At 34.3% G+C, this 13880-nt stretch overlaps 1 protein-coding gene and 3 pseudogenes across 4 annotated transcripts, besides 1 other annotated feature; 3 read left to right on the top strand and 1 right to left on the bottom strand.

Annotated features, from left to right (window-relative positions):
• Positions 1-13880: part of a mobile genetic element that runs on past both edges of the window.
• TVAGG3_1046490 lies at positions 892-1456 on the bottom strand (annotated as a pseudogene). The gene has a single exon. A coding segment is annotated over exon 1 (565 nt).
• On the top strand, positions 10984-11828 carry TVAGG3_1046480 (annotated as a pseudogene). Its single transcript has one exon. A coding segment is annotated over exon 1 (845 nt).
• On the top strand, positions 12001-12531 carry TVAGG3_1046470 (phage tail repeat-like family; the record flags this gene model as incomplete). The annotated part of the gene is made up of 1 exon (XM_051255673.1): positions 12001-12531. The coding sequence occupies one exon, from the start codon at positions 12001-12003 to the stop codon at positions 12529-12531; it is 531 nt and encodes a 176-aa protein (XP_051081247.1).
• Positions 12855-13654, top strand: TVAGG3_1046460 (annotated as a pseudogene). The gene has a single exon. A coding segment is annotated over exon 1 (800 nt).

Here is a 13880-nt window from a genome sequence, read left to right as displayed (position 1 = left end):
ATTGAGTCAAAAATAACCATAGTAAATGACAAAGATGCTATAAGATATGCTATAAGAAATTACAACCATATAGTGAAGTTCGAAGGTTTGGATGGTTCAGATAAAACTATTTTCAAGCTAACGAAAAGCATTTGCAGACACTTTAACTTCTGTCCACTTGGTGTTAATATTCTGTCTATGTCAAAACGTATTATGAATGAAGTATTCTGTACTGCTGAAGATATGGGTCTTCAAATCTTTTACCAGGATACCGACAGTATGCACTTATATAATGAAGACACCAAAGCTTGCAGCAGAGTTTAAGAAGAGATATGGTCGCGAACTTATAGGAAAGAACCTTGGTCAATTTCATAGCGACTTTGCAGAAATAACACCTGGAAACAAAGTTTAGCTTATAAAAGTATTTTCTGTGGAAAGAAGACCTACATAGACTTACTCACTAACGATTTAAATGAAGTTGCATTTCACTGCAGAATGAAAGGCGTGAAGCAAGATGTTATTGCTTTAACCGCTAATGAAATGTTTCCTGAAGCTATACAATGCTATTACAATGAAGATAAGAACATTCACATACCTGTTGGAACATATGACAAAGACTCTGAGTTCAGTTTAATGAAACTTTACAAAGCACTTTATGATGGTCAAGAGATTGCATTCGACTTATGTAAGTCATGTCAACCTTGCTTTGCTGAAAAGTTCAACTTTTCAATAACGACTAAAACAAGCTTTATTCGTAAGTTGAAGTTCTGAGGTCATGGGCTTCGCCCTTGCCGCTAGCGGCTTATTTTTGTCAGCAATCATGAATGAGGTCATGGGCTTCGCCCTTGCCGCTAGCGGCTTTTTTTGTCAGCAATGAGGTCATTCGTGATAAAAATAAAGCTAGCGTAGATTTTACAATACTGCGATGGTAGAGTTTAAGAGTTGTGCTTCAATGTAGAGACAGTCCTTCCCATCTGGAGGCAAGAACACTGGACATTTATGGTCATGAGTGGAGAACATGTCTATTCCAAAACTCACGATTGAAGCCAGTTAATTTATAGTATTTAGGGTTAGGAAGTGGTGAAGTTCTTGTATGACCAATGAACTCATTTTCAACGCCTTTGGCTATATTAGAGTAAAGTATTGCTTGCTTTCTATCCCAAATGCCAGGTGTTACAATCTTTGAAAATTCATTTTTCCTCGGAAGCATTGCATCATAATTGAAAACATTCTTAAAATCATCATTGGGTTCAGAGATTTGAAACCTTATACGTAATGGATTTTCTTTCTTTTTAGCGACTTCATTGAATGGTGAGAATACAATGAATTGACAGTCATGTGTTCCATCTTCATTTTCATTAAATTCATAATGAAAGTCTATAAGTTGTGGCTGACTACCTTCTTCCTTCAGTTGTGCAAGAAACTCACGTAAAGGCTGTAAAGTTTGTACTTCAATGTTGAACTTTTTCTCGAACATCTCATTAAATGAAATCATACATTGCAACAATGTTGTATCGTCTTTAAAGTATTTGTATATGTGAATGTTTTGGGCGCTTAAAGACTGTTCGTCATTTTCTATCTCGACTTGAAGTATAAGTCAACCTTTCTGAAAGCACGTGTTATATACATAGATGTTATGCCAATGTACTTCTCTTCATTTATGTTCACAATCCAGTCTGTTGGAAACTTAAACGTTACTCTGTTCCCCTTTATTTTGACGTCAGGGTTTTCACTACTGAACGCAACAGATAAAGGTATTTGTCTATACATTTAGTTTGGATAAAAATAAACCATTTACTCTTTCTTTGCTTCAGCTTCCTTTGCTTTTGTTCTTCCTTTTTTTGCTTCTTCTCTAGCTTTTTTCGCCAGCAAACGTGGGTTCTTCTGTCTTCCAGCAGCTAATGCAGCTAGTTGTTTTTCACTAAGTTTTCTCTTTGGTCTCTCTGGCTTTTGTTCTTGTTTTTGTTCCTTCAGTTCGGATAAAATTTGCTCACGAATTTCTTTCTTCAATGCTTCAACATCTATGACCCTTGGTCTTGTCCGTAGGGCTTGTCTGAGTCATTTGACTGTAGATAAAAAACTAAATTAAAACTTTAACCGATGTAAAATGAGCTTGTCAAATCAGAACGAGAGTCTATTATATTAAATGACGCAAGAGGAATACAACATCCTTTCTATTACGTAAGTCAGAGTAAGATGGTAAAATATACGTAAAAAAAGAAAGGTTCCATTAGCGATACAGAGAGCGACAACATTAAGGTGCATGACAAGGGTGAAGTCCACGAAGCCCATATAAAACCTTCTGTTCAAACTGAGCCCCAAAAGAACAAGAGAAAAGAAGCCAGATGTACTTTCAATAACGAACCAAGAGCTTATTGCAAAGTTCGTGAATTTCATTGAAAAACAAACCGAGTCAAAGAACCCTGACCCGCCAGTGAAAGAAGTTGAGACAAAAGGAATGTACAGTTCATTGAAAATGTCAAGAAACATAACTTCCACCACGAATACCAAGAAGAAGAGTGAGAATAATGAAGTAAATAGATATTTTTATCTGAAGTAAATACATGCAGAACGAACAGTTTAAACGAATTTACTCCAGCAGAGCATATTCATCAGATTCGCTCATATTTCGATATCATAGACAAGATGAAATCACAGAATTTTCTCATTAAGCATAACATAACTCACTTACACTACTGAAGACCATAACCATAACATACTCGGTATCATTAACCGCTTCATAAGAACGCTCAGAGATTTAAATCAAGAGCGAGACTTTTACCGAAGAAACAATGAAACATTTTCTCGAAGTATATAATTCCTCAACACATTCTACAACAGGGACATACACAAATTCAATGACACAACAACAAGAAGAAAAGTATATACAAAAGAAACGAAGCCAAACACAAAATATCAGAAATTCAACACAATTTACTCTCATTCCTGGTACAAAAGTTCGTGTAGTTCTTGACGACAAACCATTGACAAGGAAACGTTTAAGGTTAAGTCGAAATTATTTATATCGTAGACTCTACGCAAGGTAATGGATATCTTATAAAAGCTGCTGACGACTCCATAGCATTTTACCTCGACATAAATAGTCGAAAGTAGTAATTGGCAAACTTGCTGAAACCATTGACGAAGCAAAGCGAGGAGTGGTTATTGAAATACTTGACTATAACACAAACGATGACACTTATAAAAGTAAGAATATGAAGGAGGCGTTGAAGATGTTATACCATCTAAGAACTTGAGAGAATCTAAACCAACTCATCTGGGACAATTAGAGCGGGAGTACTGGAAAGATAAAAACATGCCAGAAAGAATAAGAAAATTCTTCTAAACTTTTTCGTTGGATGTAAATTCAGACATGAATGAGAACAGTCATGTATTATTAATGGTACCATTTATTTTGTTCATAAATTTACACCAAAAATATATGTTTAGGTGAAGAGGTGAAATCTCACCTGTTTTTTCACCTGTTTTTCCACCCTAGTTATTTTATAAACGTTTCACATGGTAAACGTTATTTTTTTAAATTTTGTGAAAAACTCAACGGTTGACACAAGCCCCTAAAAATTATTTTACTCAGAATTTTGTTGCTAAATTCAGTAAAAAATAATGTTTAGGTGAAGAGGTGAGATGTCACCCGTTTTCTCACCTGGTTTCTCACCCAGTTTTTCACAAGCGTTTTACATGAATTGTACGATGTATATTTGAAATCCTAAACAATTCGTAGCTTCTATTTCTTCTGTCAGTATGTCAAAAGTTTTAACAATGCCGAAAGTTTCTTTATATTTCTTCTTGACGTTCAGATAGAAGGAAATCGTCAGCAGTTGGATAGTTTTTGTTCAGAAATGCTAACATGTCCATTTTATTTCTGCTTGCTTTTCTGCTTCTTTCTTAAGTCTGCATAGTCGTTTCGCATTCTTTCTATCTCTTTGACGGAGTAGTTATATTTCCTAATTGCTGCTTTACATTTAGAACATTGCGGATTCATTTTTGCGTTATATTCTGAAACCTTACCTGCTAAAACAACTAAGGCGTCAATGGTTTTCTTTAACTCAAAAGCAGTTGGTCTTATCTGTTCGTCATATTTACCTCTTCTATCTTTATCTCTTATCTGCATACACATTCAGCCAACTAACGAAACAAAGTTATCGTAGGTCTTAAACTCCCCGGATTTATATATGTCAGAAACATTTCTATATACCATGTCGCAATCTTTGTCCATAACCTTATGGTTGCAATGAAATCCTAGAAACTCATAGTTTACCTTTCGAATGAACTTCTTTATTTCTACTGAGTCAGTTGGTTTCACTTCTATTTCATCGAATTCAGGAATAGTTAGTTTTTGATGCTGATTTCAGGTAGTTTGGTAAATGGTCATTAATGTCCTGCATTTCATAAAGATACTGTTCCATTTGTTTCATCTTTCGCACTACAGTCTAAATTACTTGTTAAAAGTTCTTGCTTTATCTTCTGGATTTTTGTTTCGAAAGTATATGAAGAAGGAAGAAGCTTTTCATCTCTACTAACATAGATGTTGGATTCATGACTAACGAGTTGGTGAAGTTGTTGTGGACAGAGTCCCGCCGTTCGCGGCTTGAATTGTTGTTGTGCCGATTGTTGAATCATATCTTTACATACAAATAAAAAAATAAATAAAAATAAAACTAACGTTATTTTTCTATCTTAAGGAAATTCATGAAAATTCATGAGGTGTGAAGAAATTAGGTGAAAAAAGAGGTGACACTCACCTCTTCAACCATAATATTATTTGGTCATTACACTCATTTACGAAGAAGTTATGACAAAGCATTTACGAAGAAGTTATGACAAAGCATTACGAAGAAGTTATGACAAAGTCACGAGGGTGAAAAAAGAGGTGAGAAAACAGGTGACATCTCACCTCTTCACCTAAATTATATTTTTAGGTCAAAGCTTCACGAGAGAAAAGATTCCTCATTCGCTAAGGATTCCAAAAATGAAAAAATCATTGATTTCGGCTGAGAAAAAACAGCAAAACCCTTCTTCCACGGGAACAAAGAAATAAAGAAGAAATAAAGTAAATTTTTTATTTATTCCCGTGGAAGATAGAGCACTTTATGACACTTTTTATTCACGACAAACAAGACAAATAAAGAAAAATAAGAAAATACGGCGCTGTCGCGGTTTCGAACCACAGACCTTGACCCCTCCATAACACCACCTTAGACCACTGGCTACGTAGCCTGTCGACATAAGATTTTATAAATTGCATATTTGACGTAAATTTATTTCCATCTGGCTTCCCACTGCATAAGATATTCATACGTGTTTGTAAGACATTCATTAAACTTCTTTTCTTTGCATCTAATCTTGCGTTATTTTTTTCAATAACTTGTCTGTATTCTTCATCATCTCCAGCAGTGTTTGGGTCTTCACGTTTAAAATATTCATTGTTAACCAATTTTTTATCTACAAATTTTATTAGTGTTTGATTCACTTCGTTATGATAACGGTCATATTCTTTCAATACGTAAGTGAAGCACAAAATGCGTCGTACCTTCAATCTTAAAGCTTAAAGAACTTTCAACACAGTTTGAGGGGTCTGTCAGTGCGTCAATGAGATAGTATTCGAAGTCAGTCAATAATCTTTTTAAAGTCATTTCATACAGGATAAAATTTTAATGTTGTGAAGAAATAGTGTTTATCTCAAAAAAATATAAAGTTAGTTTTTATTTTATTTATTTTTTTATCCTGTATGTAAGAAAGTAATGTCAACATTAGAGAAACACAAAACTGGCTATCGTTCATGAAGCCATAAATGAAGAATACGAATACATACAATATAACAAACAATTGAGACTCATTCGTTCAGTTCAAAGATGATATGTATCAAATGCAAAGTATAATGAACGCTCTCGTTCTACAAAGCAAGCATATCATTGGTTTGAAAACCAACAGGCAAAGAACTTTTGAAGAGAATTTCCTCATATGATTGCTTCCCTCGGAAAACCGAGGAAGAGATTCCGTACGAAAATCGCAAGATTTTGGCACCTGGTTTGAAAGGTTTTTATGTTCATAGACTTTTAGTAAATGCTTGTAGCAATGTGGGCTTCACCTCGTTATGCTTGTTATATTTTCATGATGTTAGATGAACTATATAAGCAGAACGTTGGAGAAGATGGAAAAGAAACTTTCAGCAAAAATGAAGTCATTTGAATCCAAAGACAAAAGCTACAGAAAAGAATACCACGTTCAGTTCCAAAAGGAAAGGAAAAGAGTTATAAGTATATGATATATACTGAAAGAGTTGGAGATGAAGAAGATAAAGATGATGGTTATGTTGCATTTAGTCAGAAGAAACAACAAAAGCTTTTACGACCTTGCTAAAATATATAAATCTGACAGAAACTGTTCTATCGTGAAAACTTACCGATTTCAATGACACAATGAGCAAATAAAAGAATTGTCAAAAATACTCTTCCTCAAACACACTTTGACATCAAAGGTTGCACAAATACTTACCTTCAAAGAAGACTTACATTACTGAAGGAAAAAATAACAGAATATTTCGACAACTTCAAAGAGGAAGAATGAAGTCACGACAACATTAACGAAGAAGTCACGACAAACATTAAACGAAGAGAGAATGAGGTGAAAAAACAGGTGAAATCTCACCTCTTCACCAAAAATATATTTTTGGTTAAATAGCTTCAGGGTCAATTCTTCAACCATTTCACTTCCTTCGTCAATGTCAATAGAAGCTCTTCAACCTTTGGTAAGAACTTTTGTATAACATCTTTGTTCGTATTTGTCTTCAGAGATGAAGGATAATATTTCACAGATGTTTCACCCTTCTTATATTCTTTCTGTTCGGAAAGATTCATAGCAATACTGAAGAAGTCAATGTGTGGAGTTCTTTATAACAGTATAGTGTGTATCTTTGACATTCACAAGAAACTCTTTTGTTTCAAAACTACTGCTAACTCTTGTGGAAGTATAACGTTTGCGGTCAATGACGATAGCTAATGGTCTGACATACTTGACCAAACTTAGATTCTTTCACAAACTTTTTGTTAAGATAACATTAACGTTTGAAGCATATTGAACTCATTCTTGATGGCAGTAGCGAGAGCATGTATGAAAAGAACTTGCAATCTTGCATGTGTTCATTAAAATAAAAATATTTAAATTATTTGAAAAAATAACTTAAAAAAAATCTAATCTAATTTTTCAAAAAATATTTTTTTATTTCCTACTAAAGATGTATCGGAAGTTGTCTAAGTTAGAACACTCGGAAATAAAACAACTCTTACAGAAAGCTAATAAGATGTTGCAAAGCATTACGCAACAAACAAAAAAGCACTCGCTGACATCCCAATGACTATAATGGTGCAATAAGTTATGATAGAATTCATGAGTTCATAAAGCCGCAACCGGCGAGGACGAAGTCCATGCAAGGAGCATTTCCTTTAAATGACATTGCTATTGACTTATATCATAGACGTTCAGTACCTCATGAAGTAAGAGAGAAATGTTTGACATTAACAAATGCAACGTTGGTGAAACAAGAAGAGCTGTACCACATGAAGTAAGAAGAGAAATTTTGACATAACAAATGCAAACGTTGGTGAAACACGAAAGAGAGATGACACACTGAAACAACAGAGAAGAGAGATGTTTAAAAGTGCTATAGAACAAGTTCGCAAAGCTAACGATGTCATTCGTTCCATTGACGACAAACCAAAAGAAGGTGAGAGATGGTTTAAAGAAAGATGAAAGAGAATAGGAAGAGAAATGTGAAGTCAGGCAATAGACTCATGACTTTAACATCGAAGCTTTAGATGACCAAACAGAGACTACTTACACAAACATTTTGGTAAGTTTTCATGAGACTCTTAGAGAAAATTTAAAATAAACTCCCAACAAGAGATGGATGGTATGTTATAACTTGGTGGAAAGTATGATGTTCTACGTTAAACCTCAATAATATTGGAACATTACTACATCAGCTCTTGAAGGAGAACTTTATATCAGAGATAGAAGCAAAATGCTGCAGTATTGTTGAAATGCACTTATTGACTTCTCTGACAAACATAAAGAATCTTACTGAAATAAAGATGTATGATTTAACAGAATATGAAGGCTTAACGAGTCAGATGTAAAGAAAGGCAAACCAAAAAAGAGACCATATAGAGATGAAAGCCACACTGACAAATGACCAGAAAGCCATTTTGGAAGCCTCTTAAGCAAACAGGAAACCAGCACTTATAGAAAGCTTTTGGAAAGATAATGGGTGAAAAGAAGTTTTATAAGAAGAGAAGCGGTCAGTTATGGAAGTATCTTTGCACATTACCTATAAATCTTTGAACGCTACCAAATCTTTCAATGAATTGAACAAAAGAACTGCAGCACTTATGACAGAAGACAATTGTTTCGTTTATGCTTGCATTCAGGCTGGAGTAAATGAAGAAACTATTGACCACATGGAGAGAAGTCATTCGTGTTAGAGACTTTCCTCAAAGTAAAGTACAAGAAATTTCTGACGCAACAGGTATAGCATTTAATGTTTACCATTGGTTATTCAATGACTCAAGACATAATGAAATAAAGAGAACATACCAAAAGAATGCGAAACTGTTAGAACTATTGACTTACTTCTTGTTGAAGGACCACTACATGCTAAATGAAAGATTATTACCAAATGACAACATACTTCATTCGAAACTATATAGAATCTTGAAGGAGTGTGGTGGAATGAACATTGAGAAACAGATGAAGATTTATACAAAGAGAGAAGATAAATATGTAGTTCGTTATGGATAGAACAACACCGCTATGGGATGTTATGAAAACATATGTGGAGTGCAAATATTTCGAAACTATTTCTTATGGAGAACTTTTCACATATACTACTGACTTATATAAACAGAACCTTGCACCATTTAAAGATTTGACATATCCCAAATAGTATTGTGTACAACTGAAGAGAAAGCAGAGTCAAAAGAAGTAAATAAAGCTAAATGTAAATTCATTCCTGAGCACGTTTTCTTTGCTGACTTTGAGTGTAGCACAGACGCGCTTTCATAAAGCTTTTAACATCTGTTATGACAGTTGAAGATGGGTTCAGTGAGTGAAAGCATTTGGGGCAAAACTGTTGCAACAGAATTTTGGAAAGACTTGCTGACAGAGTTTAATATATTTTCCATAACCTCAGTTATGACATAAACTTCATCTTAAGACACATGACAGAAGTGAAAAGGAACTCCCATCATAAAGGTTCACGAACAATGCAAATAACTGGTTTATATAAAGGACGGGCAAATTATTATAAAGACTCTTACAGTGTTATAAATAAGAAGCTTTAAACTATTTCCTGCTATGTTTAACTTACAAACAGGACCGAAAGAAGTATTTCCATATAACTACTACAGCAGTGTTTGTTAGCAAATGACACAGAAACTGGTGTCATTTCTGAAGCATGTAAGTTATCCTATGATGCAGATACATTCATGAAAAACATAGATTCCATCAAAGGTTGCAGAATAGATGAAAAACCACTTCGACTTAGAAAAATATATGCACGTTTTACTGCAAACAAGATGTAAGAATTTTTAAGAGAAGTTTTGTAAAGTTCCGCAATGACTTATGAAAGAGTTTGATTTAAACGTTTATGACTACGTTAGATATTTTTCTATTCTAACAAATTGTTTGAGAACAGAGTATACTTCCCGAATGGAAATCTTTATGACCTCTCAAATAAACCAAGAGAAATTTATTTCGAGATGCATTCAAGGTGGAAGATGTATGTTGTTCAGATAACATGAAACAAAAGAGCAAAAAGAAACTCATTTGCTGACTTGACACTGTTTCATTATATCCTTCAGCTATAGCAAGACTTTTATACTTTAGAAGGTATTCCAAAAGTATTGAAGGAAGAAATGTTAAGCACAGAGTATCTCATGAGACATTTATTCGATGATGACCAAAAGGAACCCATTGGTGAAAAGTTTATGTCTGGCTTCTTTGTTCTCATTAAGATAACAGAGATTGGTATACCCAGACACTTTCATTTAATAGTTTGCGACCCTGAACTAAATCCAGAACTTAACGTTCCAAGAAGTTCAAACACTTGCTGTCTCATGTATGTTGACCATATAACATTACAAGACCTCATAAAATATCAAAGGTGTCAAATGTGAAGTGTTGCAAGGATACTATTACGATGGAAACAGAGATATGAGAATAAGAGATGAAGTAAAGAAGTTTTTGAGTAAGGTTAAAGTATAAGAAAGAAGAAACATTACAAGAAATTATAAAACTCATTCTGAACAGCATTTATGGCAAAACTATTCTTATCTCCTATTGAGTCAAAATAACCATAGTAAATGACAAAGATGCTATAAGATATGCTATAAGAAATTACAACCATATAGTGAAGTTCGAAGGTTTGGATGGTTCAGATAAAAACTATTTTCAAGCTAACGAAAAGCATTGCAGACAGCTTAGCGAATGCGGGTGTTAGTTTCGCTGAATGGACAACTATACAGAGTGAAATAAATGCAATATGGACGTTTTTGGGGTCAAAAGCGGAATGGTGAGCTTGTAAATGCTGCAAGAACATTAGGTGAAACAGGAAATTTTGTAGATGGTTTTAAAAGACTTGTTTCAAAAGGTTTTAACAAACACAAAAAATTATTTAGATATACCATACATAACGGACGGATTTTCGAACAGGTAGCAACAAACCCTCCGGTTATGGCTGCGTTGATGATGGTTAGAGATATAAAACCACGTAACGACGGGAACGAAGAACATGAACAACAGAGCCCAACGGGCTCAGAGCCACATAGTGGCGAGGATACTGTCGGGTTATTCAAGACATTAAAAACGTGTATCCTGAAGTTATTGCATTTATTTAGAGGAGTTAATGATTCAATTTCAAAACATTCTATAACCCTCGATGAAGAGAATAAATTAACAGATTATATATTCGTCATTATTGCAGAATTAATGAAGAGAATAAATGAAAAAGGAATTGGTGATATCATTAATGTCAGCGATGTAATGATGAAAAGAAATTTTGACTCATTATTTACAAAACCGAAAACAGAATATAGTCTTTATGACGTAATTACCGAATTAATGAAAAAGATTAATGATAATAAGAGTTCTGGCGGAAGAGTTGAATTAGAAGTGAATGATGTTAATGAGAAAATTAGCCGAAAAAGCAGATAAAAACCCACGTTCATTATATAACTTCAGACGAACAGATTATAAACGGACTACCATGGATATTTAACACGAAGTGATGAAGCGAAGACAAAAAATGTTAATGAAAGAAGATATAAATACATTCGTGCTAAAGGTTATGACATAAGCTGTACTGTACAGTATGATGTAGCTAAAGCACCAGAAGCATTTGGTTATACCGGTGAAATTTATGCCTCTACTTTCAATGTTAACGGTGTATTAGTTGAACCAAGATTTATGTTAAGAGTTAAGGCAAAAATAACGTTTGAAGATGCTATTAAAAGTAAAGCTGACAAAGTTGAACTTGACGCAACGAACAAAGTTTTGAAATCTCATAAACACAACATCTCCGATATAAATGAACTTCAAACTTCTTTAGACAGTAAAGCAGACAAGAACCATACACATAAATCCTTCTCAACTGTTAGAGCAGACGACATAATATTGAACTATACCCTTGGTTCAAGTGCACCTTTAGAGAATCCAAGTACAAGCGTAAAAGATACACTAAACTCCTTAAATAACAAATGTATGAATATCGAAGGTCATGTCAGAAACTTTGAAGCACATGAACTACCAGCAATGTTAGATAAGAAAGCAGACAAGAACCATACACATAAATCCTTCACAACTGTTGCTATAGAAAGTATTGAAGGAACGGTTGAAGAAACTGGTGGGGATGCATTATATTGTAAACCTCCTAACTTTCCACAAGGTTTAACATCGGATGACGACATAACGACGATGAAAAACATTAGATGTAAAGATGTTTATGTCATGAAGGATGAACATAATATTAAATTCACTGCTCAAGATTTATATGACAAGAAAGCAGACAAAACAGAGCTTCAAACATTAAAGACAGAAATACTTCAAACATTATATCCTATAGGCTCTATTTATACGTCAATGAACTCAACAAATCCAGCAACAGTTTTAGGTTTTGGTACATGGCAGCAGATTGTAGACAAATTCTTATACTGTGCTAACTCTTCAAAGCAAACAGGAGGTTCGAAGAAAATTACTGAAGCAAACCTTCCACCGCACACTCATACAGGAACTACAAACACAACAGGTAGTCATTCACATTCAATAACAAAAAGAGGTTATACAAATCTTGCAGCAGGTTCGGATAGACAGGGAATGCATAGATATGATATTTCAAGTGACCCAGTAGATTCAAGCGCAGGTATTTTCTGTGGAACCGCAGGAAATCATGCCCATACTTTCACAACAAATCCAACAGGCTCGGGTGCAGATTACATGCCACCATTTGTGACTGTATTTGCATGGTACCGCGTTCAATGAACGCACTTGAGCCTAGAATAAAATCTTTATTTTTACATAAATGAGCTTGAAAGAAGTATTCGAACAACATCCATGGAGGTCATTTAAGAAATTCAATGAAGCTGCAAAGAGTTGGGGATTTACTAACAGAGCTGAAGTGAAAAGGTTCTTTGACAAAAATGTTGTACATCAAACAAAAATAAACCCTTACGACTACTTTTACCAATTTACTCCAACACTCCTGACGATACCAATTTGACACTCTCATTCAAAGCAGAAAAGGAGGACATAAACCATTCCTCATCTTCATAAATGTTAACACTCGTAAAGCATATGCATATCCAATGAAAAATAAAGGAACTCGTGAAGTGTTAAGAGTTTTACAAAAGTTTGTAGCAGAACATAACCCAAGTATTTTAACATCAGACCAAGACAGTGCATACCTCAGCAATGAAATCACAGAATTTCTCATTAAGCATAACATAACTCACTACACTACTGAAGACCATAACCATAACATACTCGTATCATTAACCGCTTCATAAGAACGCTCAGAGATTTAAATCAAGAGCGAGACTTTACCGAAGAAACAATGAAACATTTTCTCGAAGTATATAATTCCTCAACACATTCTACAACAGGACATACACCAAATTCAATGACACAACAACAAGAAGAAAAGTATATACAAAGAAACGAAGCCAAACACAAAATATCAGAAATTCAACACAATTTACTCTCATTCCTGGCTACAAAAGTTCGTGTAGTTCTTGACGACAAACCATTGACAAAGAAAACGTTAAGGTTAAGTCGAAATTATTATATCGTAGACTCTACGCAAGGTAATGGATATCTTATAAAAGCTGCTGACGACTCCATAGCATTTTACCCTCGACATAAATTAGTCGAAAGTAGTAATGGCAAACTTGCTGAAACCATTGACGAAGCAAAGCGAGGAGTGGTTATTGAAATACTTGACTATAACACAAACGATGACACTTATAAAGTAAGATATGAAGGAGGCGTTGAAGATGTTATACCATCTAAGAACTTGAGAGAATCTAAACCAACTCATCTGGGACCATTAGAGCGGGAGTACTGGAAAGATAAAAACATGCCAGAAAGAATAAGAAAATTCTTCTAAACTTTTTCGTTGGATGTAAATCAGACATGAATGAGAACAGTCATGTATTATTAATGGTACCATTTATTTTTGTCATAAATTTACACCAAAAATAATGTTTAGGTGAAGAGGTGAAATCTCACCTGTTTTTTCACCTGTTTTCTCACCCTAGTTATTTTATAAACGTTTCACATGGTAAACGTTATTTTTTTAAATTTTGTGAAAACTCAACGGTTTGACACAAGCC

Source organism: Trichomonas vaginalis, chromosome I, assembly GCF_026262505.1.
Source record: "Trichomonas vaginalis G3 chromosome I, whole genome shotgun sequence".
Classification (NCBI taxonomy): domain Eukaryota; phylum Parabasalia; order Trichomonadida; family Trichomonadidae; genus Trichomonas; species Trichomonas vaginalis.
This window is presented reverse-complemented; position numbering and strand designations above follow the sequence as displayed.